Raw genomic sequence first — 13,378 nt, 5'->3', positions numbered from 1 at the left:
AGAATAAGTCAATATCACAATAATAGAAAACTAAAATGTGATTCTGATGATGGTAACTTACATTTACAAATAGATTCAAATGATTCTATTGTTTATATGATGAATTATTATTTTAGTTTACACAAAACTGCTCCTTTTATAGGTGAAAATATTTGTTAAGTCTTACATGAAATCAGTTATTCTGTTATTAAAAATAAATTAAATTATAACCCAATTCAGTATCGGTGTTGTTTTACTAAAATATATATATTAATTATTTATTAGATTACATAATGTTGTTTGATTTAGTATCGAATTAAATATTAAAATTAATTCATGACCTATTTTAGAAAGAATAAAAAAACATTATATTATATTAATCTAATCTCTAATTTCGTTTTGCATTTATTAGTTTAGCACATATTTTAATTTCGATCATATTTATAGTTAAAAAACTAAGAAATTTACATAAATTTTATTTACATTGGATTGGAAGTGGATAGAGGTATGAAGAAAAATCCATTTATGCCGGATATTTGTTGAAAAAGAAATAAAAGGACAAGGAAAGGACTGGATTCAATTTTGCCGTTGCAGTGGCAACTGGGTAATTTTCAATAATAAACTTCATCTGATAGCAACTGGCCAGCGTCAATGAAGAAGAAAGCAGAACCAAAAAAAGTGAACAAGATAAAATAAACAAATTCCCTCACTTTTCACACTCACAGTTCCTACTTTCCAATTTCCTTACTTAATAATGCAAACAAAAACATACCAAATTATTTTCCTCTGAATTTCTCATCTTTCCCTGCACCGATCTGCCTTTACTTAGTTTCTACATTTCCTTCTCTCTTTTATTTTTTTCTGAGTTTATCTTGGTAGTTCACTGAGGTCCTTTTATTATTCATTCGCTTTTTTTTTTGTGTGTGTGTGGGGAAAGAATTGGTACGCATTTGAGAAAAAGCTGAAATGGAAACTGGATCGAACTCAGATTCACTAGACAAGGCAGAGACTTCAAATGGAAGAGGCAACAAGCTTGGTTCAATGTTACCAAAGATTGAACCTTTTGTGCCTAAAAGAGATCAAAACCATAACCCAAGAGAGTTAAGATCTTGGGCTAAAAGAACTGGTTTTGTCTCTCACTTATCTGGAGAAACCGGCACTGCTAGTTCTACTGAAAGATTCGACAGTTCCACTGGGTTTCATGTGGGAAAAAGTAGCCGTGATCAAAGAGCAGGCGGGTCATCTCCGAAAATAGAGATTGATCCGGTTTTGGGCCGGACTAGACCCAATATGGGTGTTGAAATTGAAATGGATTCAGGTTCTGGGTCCGGATCCAGACAAGGAAGGAAGACAGTTGCAGATGGGAATGGTTTGGGAGAGAAAGTTGAGGAAAGGAAAGTTGGGTTAAACGGGAATGGGGTGGAAAATGGGAATGGGAAAGGAAATGGAGTTGCAAGTGTTACACCACTAGTTGTTGAAGAGAAAGATGAGGAAGGAAAGGGTGGAAGGGATGTGGAAATTGGGATGTATCCAGAAGGTGAAGAGCAGGGTCATGAAGGGGGGAATGGTCATCATCCCGGGTTGAAGGTTGGGTTGAGAGATAATCCGGGTTTTGGTTAGTTTCCTTTTTTCCAACTTTTTTGTTTGTTTGTTTATGTTCATTGTTGATGATGAATTGATTACTGTTTTTTTCATAATGCTGGAACCAACTAATGTTAGCTAGTGCTGAAGTAGGCTGTTATTTACTTTAGATTTCCGAGCTATTTAGATATTGTATTACAAATGAAGCTAGAAGCTGGAGTTGATATGGTGATAATGTCTCCTATAGCTTAATTGGCTTGGTGTGTATTTTCAAAGAGCATTGAAAATGATACTGTAAGAGCTAGGAAAAATTGAAGAAGCTCATAGAAAAAAGAAGATCGAAAAGGTTCTACTTTTTTCAGCAAACTTCTCCACGCAGATGGAGCGTTTGGATTTTTCTAGACTTAATGTTCTAACTTGGATAGTTCTGCTATAGTTTTTTTGTTTCGTCTACACTTGTGATTTGTGAAAGTATAAAAGGACTCATCAATGCATGGTCAGCTTAGAAAATTGTCAAACATTTATATGAAATATCCAATTCAAACATGGTTCGTATTTTTATCATGGGTGTGTTTGAGGCTTTAACCAAAGGGAAGGACATAATATTATTGATCTTTCAGTAGCTACCAACTGCTGAAAAACCAAAATCGTGAATTGCTTTCCGCAGTTACAGGGTTCTTGAATCTTGTAGTTGCTGCTTAATCCTTAAAATGTCCTGGATAACTAGGAAGAAATCAGTACACACGACCAGTTCTCATCCGGTTATCTTTACCTACAGGAGCACTAATATATTATGGCCTGCAGCACTTTTTATCATTGGCGGGTTCGCTTATATTCATTCCATCAGTTATGGTACCGGCCATGGGCGGAACAGATGTAAGCTTCCTTTCCTATGGAATTATTGATTGCTTGACTTGCAGCAGAATTGGAATATGAAATGCAGTGATATTTCTGATATGCATTGCAGAAAGATACTGCCACTGTGATTTCTACAATGCTGCTAGTTTCTGGCATTAGTACAATTCTGCACTCCTACTTTGGTTCCCGGCTTCCATTAGTTCAAGGAAGTTCATTCATCTATCTGGCACCAGCGCTAGTTATCATCAATGCTCGGGATTATAGAAATCTCGCAGAACATGTAAGCAGAGGAAAATGAGTGCTTTACCTCCTGCTGTCAATATCATTTCTTTTTTATATAGTTTTAACTTAGCCGTAAATGGCTTTGATCCTCTAAATTCTGGTCAAATTAATGAATGCGATCTCTTTATTTTCATAAAAAATTTCCTCTATCTGTAAGAAGATTGAGCGCATCTCTAGTTCATGTCTTGCAAGCTTAAACCAGTGTTTCTTGCAATACAATCTTTTTCTAGACTCTAGTTCCAATAATACATTTTTTTTTCTTTTAATGCAGAAATTCAGGCACATAATGAGAGAGCTGCAAGGAGCTATTATTGTTGGTTCAATATTCCAAAGTATCTTAGGATTTAGTGGATTGATGTCTCTTTTACTGAGGTAATTCTATCAGAATTTTTGTTCATGGATATCATTAGAAATTGCCATGTCAACTATCTGCACACCATTTAGTTAATGATATAATTTGAAACCACCTATGGAGTTAACTGTTTCATTCTAATCTCACTTTGCAGATTGATTAACCCAGTTGTGGTTGCACCAACTGTTGCCGCTGTGGGTTTAGCATTCTTTAGTTATGGCTTTCCACAAGCTGGTAGTTGTATAGAAGTCAGTGTTCCCTTGTTATTGTTGGTTCTTATATGTACCCTGGTGAGTGATTTCCTGAGCAAAACAAATTGAATATGGGTAGCTACTGAGCATATGAACATATTTGATGCTTTAATTTTGATTATTCCTTTTAGTGATGTCTTCCAAATAGTTACTCAATTTTACATTTTTTTCTAGTATCTTCGAGGAATATCCATTTTTGGGCACCGATTGTTTCGAATATATGCAGTACGTACTCTCACCTATCATCTTGTTTATACTTTTTAAACCTTGACCTCAATTTTGTTTTTAATATCTAGTGTTACTCACGAGCTACCCTTTCTTGAGTTCCTTCTTTGGGGTAATGAGCTATCAGCTAAAAGCTAACCGGCTATCTGCTGTAAAAGTTTCTCACTTCGTTATGATGAAAGCCTAATGGTGGACAGGATAATTTATTGCTTCTTGTCATGTTTGTTTTGTTACCATTGTTTTCCAATTGTTTATCACCTCATGTTATCAGTGAAGGTGTTTTTATCTAGTTTTTTTGTGGTGTGGTTAAAGGACCGCTCTATTTAATTCAGTTTCCTTAAAAACTGAACTTATTTTACTGTCAAGCATTACATTCTTTGTACCATTGCATCTTCTAATTGAGTCGGAAATGGGATGTAATAATGATTTGTCATATAGATCTAACTGAGTCGGAATGTCCTTCATAAGAATGATTTAAGGTCACATTGCTCTCAAAAGTTTAAAAAAAGAAGAATTAATTTGTGTATGTTCCATCAGCTATTACGGAAGCTGAATTTTTTTACCCATGAAAAGCTGATTAGCAGTGCTTCCCAAGGGAAGGTCTCTCTTACCCCTACCATAGTCGAAGTAGAATCACAATATCAAGTGTTTAAAAAGTTACCACAGGTCTTTTTGTTGAACAACTTTGGTTTGTCCAGGTAAATGGTAGATTCTTTGTTTTTGGTAGGGATATTCTTTGTTGGACGTCATGTCATTGTTCGATCACTGCAGGTTCCTCTCAGTGTTACAATCACATGGATATATGCATTCTTTCTGACAGCCGGAGGAGCTTATGATTATAAAGGATGCAGTCCCGAGATTCCCAGTTCAAACATTTTAGTTGATGAGTGTAGAAAACATGCATATACCATGAAGCATTGCAGAACTGATGCTTCAAATGCATTGAGAACTGCTGCGTGGGTCAGAATTCCGTACCCTTTACAGTGGGGTGTCCCTATCTTCCATTTCCGGACGTCTTTGATTATGATCATTGTGTCACTTGTTGCATCGGTAGATTCGGTTAGTATTTATTGTGTGCCAAAATATCCATATCAAATGGACTGTGGGATGGAAATACTTTATTTAACTTTTAATATCTGTAAATTTGAGACACTGAACAAGAAATAACGATAATGGCCCTTACATTGCTGCTTGTGATACAATGACTAAGCAGGTCGGAACATATCACTCTGCCTCTTTGCTAGTCAGTTTGAAGCCTCCAACTCCTGGAGTAGTTAGCAGAGGCATTGCTTTGGAAGGTTTCTGTAGCCTGCTTGCTGGAATTTGGGGTTCGGGTACTGGCTCAACAACTTTGACAGAGAATACACATACTATAAACAAAACAAAGATGGCAAGCCGAAGAGCTTTGGTATTTGGGGCACTTTTCTTGATCCTCTTCTCAGTTGTAGGTAAGTCAAAATTCAAGCTTGGATGTGCATTGTGGATAGATGATAGAATGTTCTTCAACTTCAATGGATTTAAATGATTTGGGGTTCAATCTGATCTTACTGGTTGACACCTCTATGAAGTTTTAGAACAGTACCCATTGGGTTGCATATGTATTCAATATGCCTTGCTCAATAATTTATCTTGTTTATCTTACATGTATGAAATCAATATATGTTGATTTATTGACTTGTGCGTGACAGGAAAAGTGGGTGCAATTCTTGCTTCAATACCACTGTCCTTGGCTGCTGCAATTTTGTGCTTCATGTGGGCCCTTGTAGTGGCCGTAGGCCTCTCAACCTTGCAATACACGCAAACAGCAAGTTTTAGGAACATAACCATAGTTGGGGTGTCCTTGTTTCTTGGTTTATCCATTCCTGCTTATTTCCAACAGTACCAACCTGAGTCAATTTTGATGCTGCCAAGTTATTTTGTTCCATATGCAGCTGCATCAGATGGACCAGTCCACACCATTAATGAACAAGTAAGTTGAAGTTGTGCATATTTTTGAATCTTGATATAGATTGCCGCCATTCTAGTTGCTAAGCTGATGATACATAGATATGCAGACACTTATCCCGGATTTCTTTGATTTTATGATTTATGATGTCTTTCTTGATTTCCTTAATTGTATGAAAAAAAAGTTTTAACAAGTTTGTTTTATGAACATGTCAGCTTGATTTTTCTATAAATGCACTCTTGTCTATGAGCATGGTGGTTACATTCTTGGTAGCATTTGTACTCGACAACACAGTTCCAGGCAGCTGGGAAGAACGAGGGGTGTACATTTGGTCATGTGCTGAAGATGTCGCAACTGATCCATCCTTGCAATTGGATTACTCTCTGCCAGGAAAATTTTCCTCACTTTGTTGTTGTTCTAGCTGTTTGCGGGCATAATACTCAGCAGAAGGTAGCTTGTTCTTCAACTTGAAGTTTCTTTCCAAAGAGGTAAGTTTTGTTACGGAAGGGCACTTCCTCAATAGTACGCATAACCAAGCGCGAAGATGGTTTGGCTAAGTGAGAGAGATACAAGTACATGATAATTCTTTTGCAACAATAGAATTAGTAATAGCATCTTTGTAACTGATTGTTTCTACTTGAAAAGAAGGTAATATTCTTTTAATGAAATGTTTTCCTGTATCCATTTTCTAAGTTTGAAAGGTAGCATTTTTTCCTGTTTCTCTTTTCATTTACAGAAAGGAAATGAAATGGAACCAAAAATAGTGAAAACCTGAGATTCTTGAATGCATGCTCCAAAGAGCACTGCAATGAAAGAAACATATAAAACAGCTCTTACTTGGTAGTCGGGAAAAGCTGGACTTTGGGTTAAAAAACAAGGGTTGCAGTAGTTGGCCCCTTCCATCGGTGTATGTTGAACCCATGGTTAACAGACAGGCATTTTGTGGATCACCCTGCCAAACCGTAAAGGCCTTCTCATCCAAAAGCCTGAACATGAGTCACCATTTTCGTTGTGATTATATCAGCCCTGATCCATAGAACCCCAAAATACAATCTCAGATCATAGTGATCATGGTGCTACTAAATCCCTTACAAGACTAAAGTTGTTGAACACGGTGAGTTGACCATGAGGTAATTGGAGTAGGGATTGAAGTTTGTCCAAATTTTTTGTTTTTATATATGAATAATAATATTGAGATCAAATATCATCTGGGGGTGTAGCTCATATGGTAGAGCGCTCGCTTCGCATGCGAGAGGCACGGGGTTCGATTCCCCGCACCTCCAAAGCCAACTTTCGTTATTATTTTGGTCCTTTCGGCCATCTGTCGACTTTTCTGGTGGTTGTTTAAACTTTTAATCTTAACCAAATGGTTACTAAAACTTACCATTTATAGTGTATGTTAAGCTTTTACCATTTACATGATGAATATGTTAAGAATCATCTTATCTAATTTCATAAAGCTAGTGTTGTTAGTCTTTTTTTGTTTCCTCGTTTATGGGATAACATAATGATTTAAGATTTTCATACTTTACTTGATAAATAATTGAAAAATAAATAAACTGAAAATTAATTTTTCCAATGACAACCCATTTGAATTTGTTTTAGAAATAATTGTAAAAAATGATTTTTGGGTATTTGAGTGTCATGTTTTAGTTGGAAAAGAAGGTAAGGTAGACTGTTATTAAGTAAGGTTAGAGCTAATCTGAATGCTCCAAAGTGGATGTTGGTGTAGCCATGTTTAGCCCACTATTGTGGAAATTCGAGGGATTTTTATTGTCACAAAATGTTCTGATGTATTTGTCGGGATAATACATTGGACAAACTTTGTAGGGGTTTGCATGAAGGAGTTGGATGTCTTATAAAGGCTTCTTTTTATTTAAACCAAAAAAAATAAAAAAATAAAAGGTGAAGGTGAAGGTGATAGTCTTCTATTTGGTTGGATTATGAGATATGGGTGATTTCATACAAGTAGCTTAGTTTGTTTACGATAGTTTTTTTTTTAACCAACGAGGATTTGGTTTGATTTACAAACTTAGAAGGTAGGGGTGAAATCAAAATTTATTTTTTAATGAGGGTTAAAATTAAATTGTAATTTTTACGATAATAAAAATATAATTTTATTATTTTAATAGTCTATATCTTTATAATTTTTAAAAGATTAAATTAAATTTTTATATTTTTATGGGGACCCAAATATAATTTTATTTTTATTAATTTAAAATTTTAAAAATTTTAAACAACTTAAATGAATTTTTTTTTCATTTTAAGAAAAGTCAAGCCTACCAATTCTCCTAATTTTACTCCTATTAAAAGGGTGAGTTAAAAAAAGTATTAAAGTTTGAAGTTCGATCTAAACATGAATAGGGCAAGATATTTCCATAATTCTTTTTAGGCTTATCTTTCGCATGATAAATTTCTTGGTCTTGGAGTCCAAGGCACCTTGGGATTGACTGCTTCCTTCTACCTTGTTTGGCAACTTTGCATAGTGGATTGACGTGGTCAGTCAAAGCTTTGTCTATTATCATAATAGCCTAAACAGTTGTTCCATTGAAGGTCTTATTGGGCTATTTGGGACCTTTTATTATGAAGTTTATGGGCGTGGTCTAACAGTGTTTAGGTTGGAGGAGGGTTATCTACGGTTAAGAAATTCTCTTGGTTATTTTGTCCATACAGTATCTTAACTAGCGTAATATGAGTACAACAAATGTTAAAATCTTTTAACTTTTTTATTTATTTATGGTTTTTATGCACTTTTAATGAGTAATAATCAAGTTGGAATTTTTTTTTTTTAAAAATATAAAAAACTTAATATCTCAAAATTAAAGTATATAGAATAAATTTTAAATCTTAAAATATAAATTATGAAGGATTCGTCCTTGGAGAATTTAATTAGAATTTTATTCAAGTCTAGCTTCGTTTCTTACTACTCAAGTCATTCTCTAAAACATTTTTAGGATCGGTGCAGGGTTTCTCTGATGTTTTTCCCTCATATAATTTGCTTTTCTTTTTCTTTATTTTTTACCCTTTTCCTTGTATTTTTATTTCTTTATTTTAGTCTTTGTTTTTACCCATCTCCCTTTTATCTTTATTTCATTTTTATCACAGTCATTTTCTACACTTTAGTTCCGCACAAGCTACCTTCAAAATTTTCAACTTTACTTGAGATTCTAGCTTCCATTCATTTTCAATAAAACGAAAAGGTCAAAATGATTAATATTTGATATACTAATAACGGATTATTTAATACATTGTCAAAATTAGATGATGACACATTATTTTAAATGGAGTTAATTGGATTATGTGTCATCATTTGATTCACTAATATTTTATAGAATTATCCATTACGAGTACATCAAATATTAATCCTTAATTGTTATTGAATTATTTTACAATTATGCAACATGATGTTTGTTTATTTGGATGACATAATCTTGAATAATTGATTATTAAATTTTATTATTAAATAGTAAAATGGGCTACAAGGTTAACTAGAATGCATTCAAAATCATGTTTATGTAAGAAATTATTAAAAAAAAAAAAAGTTGATAGCAACACAATACATAAACACTCTAATCTTCATCTCTTTATAGTCATTCTTAGTTTCACTTTTAAAATAAGGTTTTTATAGCTGATGCATGTTAGTTCAAGAACGATATTTTTATCGATACACATTAATACAAAGTTTTGTATCATATATTATTGATATCAATATATATAAATGTTATAACAAAAATGATATTCTCATTGATACATTATTGAAATACTTAATTTAGTCTTAAATTTATCTTTTTTCTTATAAAATCTATAAAAAATAATTTAAAACCCAAAATAAATTAAAAAAAAACACGTATATTGAATGAAACTTGAACATAATATATCTTTATATTTAAATATTAAACTTACCATTTGAATTAAAATTTCGTTTACTTTTTGCATCTTTTTTTTTTTAATTTTGTTTGTTCTTCTTTTACTTTTACTTTACTTTTACTTTTTACTTTTTACTTTTTACTTTCACTTTTACTTTTACTTTCACTTTTATTTTTCTTATTTGTTTAACTCATGAACTATATTCGAATACATTATAATTCACTATTAGTATGTAAATTTATATTTTATTTACTATCAATATATAAACTCAAACACTAACAAATAAGATAGGATGAAAGTACCCTTGACTTTCTTAAAATAAAATTAACTACGTGATTGTTTTATAAACGTAATATTCATATAATAGTTTTAACCATTAATTAACATAATTCACATTTTACATATAACATGACGTAGATATTCATTTTTCGCTATTAACATTTTTATTTTTTCTTAAATATAAAAATTATTATATTTCACAAAATTATGTATATCTCTTTCGAAGCAACAATTCTTATTTGAAATAGTTGTTCGAGAATAATTATATTCAGAATAGAACTTTAGTTAAAATAACTGTAATCCAGTATCATTGTTATTTGGGAACAACTCTTATTAAGAACAGTTAAAATTCGAAACAACTCTTATTTAGAACAACCATTGTTTGAAACAATTTGTATTTAGAACAAATGTGTTTTTTTTTTTGAAAAAGCCATTATTTAGAATAAGTTTTACCCAAAAAATTATCACCACATAACTCCTCTTATTCGAAGCAACCTCTACACTGAGAATAACTACATAAAAGCAACTCACATTTTGGAATAGATCAAAATAAATCATTATTTAGGAACAACTCTCATCTAAGAACAACCATGTTTTGCATTTCAAAAGATGTTCTGCAAAAGATGTTTTATATGTTACTGCTTTGCCAAAATAGAAGAAATGGAAGAAACCCCAGAATATGACAGGATTCTTAGGTTATCTTTACTTTTGGGATATTCCGAAGAGTTTAGTTTGGTAGATTAGACATGGAAGTAGTTAAGAATTATCCTCGGAATTTTTCTTCACTATTCACCATTACTTACAAAACCTTTCACTATTTCTTTTTAATTTTTAATGCAATTATAACTGAAAATTAATTACATTATTCATATTAATTACAATATTTGTAAGTCCTATTCATGAAACACAATAAATACGAGTCTTTCACAATTGATGAAAGAACTCATGAAACTTTTGACATTTTTCACATTTTGATCTCTCCAAAGATTTTCTCTGAAATTCTCTTAACTTGCTTCTTTGTTAAGTCTAATTGACAACTACCACCTGTCGTTATGCTTATTATTAGTGGATTTACTCCAATCTTACTCTCTATTATTTTTCATTACATCTCACTCACTTGTTTGCAATACTTCCTCTCTTTACTAAACAACCATCTAGGTGATAAAAGCTTAGAGATTTCAAAATGCTAATTACGTATACTATAGAGAAGGTAAAATCGGATTAAGCGATCCATTCTATAGAATATGAGTTACTTAGAACTAACATAAAGGATGGGTATCAATATAATATACTCAACAAACACATTAATATTGTGCATGCTAGTGGATGAAAGTATTGGATTTGGGGCACCACCAATCCATTCACCGTTAGACACGTGTATGTCGTGGAGGAGTTTGAAATATTGGCGACCAAAATTGTTATAAAAGGTGCTCTCCTATTCCCGTTAGAAGCATCGCAAAACCCTCTACGTTCAAAAAACTATCACCCAATATACTTCCTATAGAAAATTTTCTTCAAGGAAAAATGAAGGCGTGGATTGTCCTACTGTTGGCGGTATTGGCATTCATGGTGGAACCACGATGCTGCATCGCTGCCAAAGAAAATGAACAGAAGCTCAAAATTTACACGGTGAAATTCACTACTAAGGGTGCTGACAGGACGTCGTATCAGATGTTTATTAAAGATCTGCAAAATGCATTGACAGTCCGTGCAGATCGAAGTGGAGACATACCAGTGTTGCCTCCCCGATCTGCGGAACCTTCTGATCCCCAACAATATCTTCTGGTCAAACTCTCAAATGGATACCAAACCGTCACATTAGCCTTGGATGTCAGTGACGTGTATATCTTGGGTTATCAACCAGGTGGAAGTGGAAACTCCTACTTCTTTAGTAACGTTCCCAATAACGTACGCAATTTTTTGTTCCCAAACACTCAAAACCTGTCTCTTCCATTTACTTGCAACTATGGGGCACTTGAAACTGCTGCAGGAGCGTACAGAAGGGAAATCCCTTTGGGAATTGGTGAGCTGCGCCAACATGTTGATAACATGAATCATATGCAGCCTAGTTCTTATCGTCGCCCCATTGCAAGAGCCCTTATAGTTTGTATCCAGATGATCTCGGAAGCTGTGAGATTGAGGAACATCCAACAGGAACTGCTTACAATTGCAGAGCCTCGTCATGATGGAACTTACAATGTGTTTTTTCCAGATGGTTTAGTGATGGAGTATGAAACTAGCTGGGAAGACATATCCACCGCCATCCAATCTGCAACAGATGGAATCTTCAGAACAGCAGTCCGTTTGGTATATGATGGTCAAGAATTAGTTTTGAGCACCGTGAGGCAAGTGATTTTCACCATTGCAATAATGCCGTTACGATGCAGAAGGAACACAGGGGCTCTTCTGCAGATTTTGCGCATGCCAACATCAACGTCGTCATCTGGGTTTTCCCCTTTGTTGCCTGTGGGCACGAGGTCCACTGACCTGGAAGACAATGACCGCACCTGTGAAAAAGATCTAGCACCAACCTCGCATATTATTGGTCTAGATGGTTTTTGTGTTGATGTATACCAAGGAAGCTACCACAATGGAAACAAAATAGTTTTATCAGAATGTTTGAAGAATCAGGCCGGTCAATTGTGGACGCTGAAAACAGATGATAACACAATTCGATCCGGTGGAAAATGCCTAACCACTTACGGATACAGCCTAAAGGACTATGTGATGATCTATGATTGCGAGACAGCTGTCCCTGATGCTACCAAATGGGAAATCCGGAGAGATGGAAACATAAGAAATCCCAAATCGGGGCTAGTTTTAACGGCAAGTAGATATAGCTCAACCATGATTAATCTGGTTGTAGATCGCAATATTTATAGTTCTACACAAGCTTGGTTTGTCAGCAATAACACGAAACCAACAGTGACCACCATTGTTGGTTACAATGGTTTGTGCTTGCTTGCAAGTAGAAGTCGAGTGTGGTTAGAGAAGTGCGTGAAAAACGATGATGAACAACTTTGGGCTATATATCCAGATGGGACCATCAGGCCTAAAAAGAACCGAAACGCGTGTCTCAAGTGTGCATATCCAGGAGGGTACTCAGTCACCGTAGGAACTTGCGAAGGATGGGTAGAGGAACGATGGCAATTTCAAAGCGATGGCACCGTTCTGCATGTGGTGAATGAACAGGTGATGGATGTGAAAGATACTAGCTCCTCTCTTCCTGAGATTACGGTCAATGACTACAACTCTCAGCGCCTTAGCCAAATTTGGTTTCAAGTGCAACCATGATTATGAAAGTGAAAGTGAAAAGCACAGCAATAGGCATGCTTATACACACACACACACACAAACACATATATGTATTGAAAAACATGTTGCCTCTTGTAACCCAACATCAGTATGTACCCCACTAGTTGTTGATTAAAGACTTATTTATGTTTATTCAAATCAGTATATCGATTAACATAAGCATTTTATACAATTAATACTATGCCGTAGCTGATTGTCATCTGTTGGTGCGGCACTTTGCTTTTTAAGAAAATATTGTGATGGTAAAAAAACAAACAATATTGTTACAAATATTGTTGAGAGTTCAAAATATATAAAAAGACAAAAACTAATTGAACAAGACTTAAAGGCTCTCCAATTTTTTTAAAAAAATATTATTTTGACTCTACATTTATTTTTTTCATTTTTTTTAATTTTTAAATTTAAGTTTTTTTTGTCAAAGCATCTGAATTGCCACAGGGATCA

General features: G+C 34.0%; 2 protein-coding genes and 1 non-coding gene across 3 annotated transcripts; all 3 read left to right on the top strand.

The window, feature by feature from the left end:
• Positions 1–568: 568 nt before the first annotated feature.
• On the top strand, positions 569–6,153 carry LOC107899929 (nucleobase-ascorbate transporter 11). Its single transcript, XM_016825672.2, has 10 exons — positions 569–1,594; positions 2,339–2,436; positions 2,528–2,698; positions 2,972–3,072; positions 3,207–3,342; positions 3,478–3,528; positions 4,300–4,587; positions 4,742–4,976; positions 5,217–5,497; positions 5,689–6,153. The coding sequence occupies exons 1-10, from the start codon at positions 946–948 to the stop codon at positions 5,908–5,910; spliced, it is 2,232 nt and encodes a 743-aa protein (XP_016681161.2). The 5' UTR covers positions 569–945; the 3' UTR covers positions 5,911–6,153.
• Positions 6,154–6,683: 530 nt separating this feature from the next.
• TRNAA-CGC (transfer RNA alanine (anticodon CGC)) lies at positions 6,684–6,756 on the top strand. The gene has a single exon. It is a non-coding gene; the product is annotated as a tRNA-Ala (tRNA).
• Positions 6,757–11,143: 4,387 nt separating this feature from the next.
• On the top strand, positions 11,144–12,913 carry LOC107959588 (abrin-b-like). Its single transcript, XM_016895675.2, has one exon. The coding sequence runs from the start codon at positions 11,144–11,146 to the stop codon at positions 12,911–12,913; it is 1,770 nt and encodes a 589-aa protein (XP_016751164.1).
• Positions 12,914–13,378: the final 465 nt, after the last annotated feature.

Source organism: Gossypium hirsutum, chromosome A11, assembly GCF_007990345.1.
Source record: "Gossypium hirsutum isolate 1008001.06 chromosome A11, Gossypium_hirsutum_v2.1, whole genome shotgun sequence".
In the NCBI taxonomy this organism is placed as follows: domain Eukaryota; kingdom Viridiplantae; phylum Streptophyta; class Magnoliopsida; order Malvales; family Malvaceae; genus Gossypium; species Gossypium hirsutum.
This window is presented reverse-complemented; position numbering and strand designations above follow the sequence as displayed.

Bases quoted from the DNA above. Each gene is read 5' to 3' on its own strand.
- LOC107899929 (XM_016825672.2), top strand. From the start codon at position 946: ATGGAAACTGGATCGAACTCAGATTCACTAGACAAGGCAGAGACTTCA. The intron at 2,699-2,971 runs GTAAGCAGAGGA...CTTTTAATGCAG, and splicing joins ATAGAAATCTCGCAGAACAT to AAATTCAGGCACATAATGAG. The intron at 5,498-5,688 runs GTAAGTTGAAGT...TGAACATGTCAG, and splicing joins TCCACACCATTAATGAACAA to CTTGATTTTTCTATAAATGC.
- LOC107959588 (XM_016895675.2), top strand. From the start codon at position 11,144: ATGAAGGCGTGGATTGTCCTACTGTTGGCGGTATTGGCATTCATGGTG.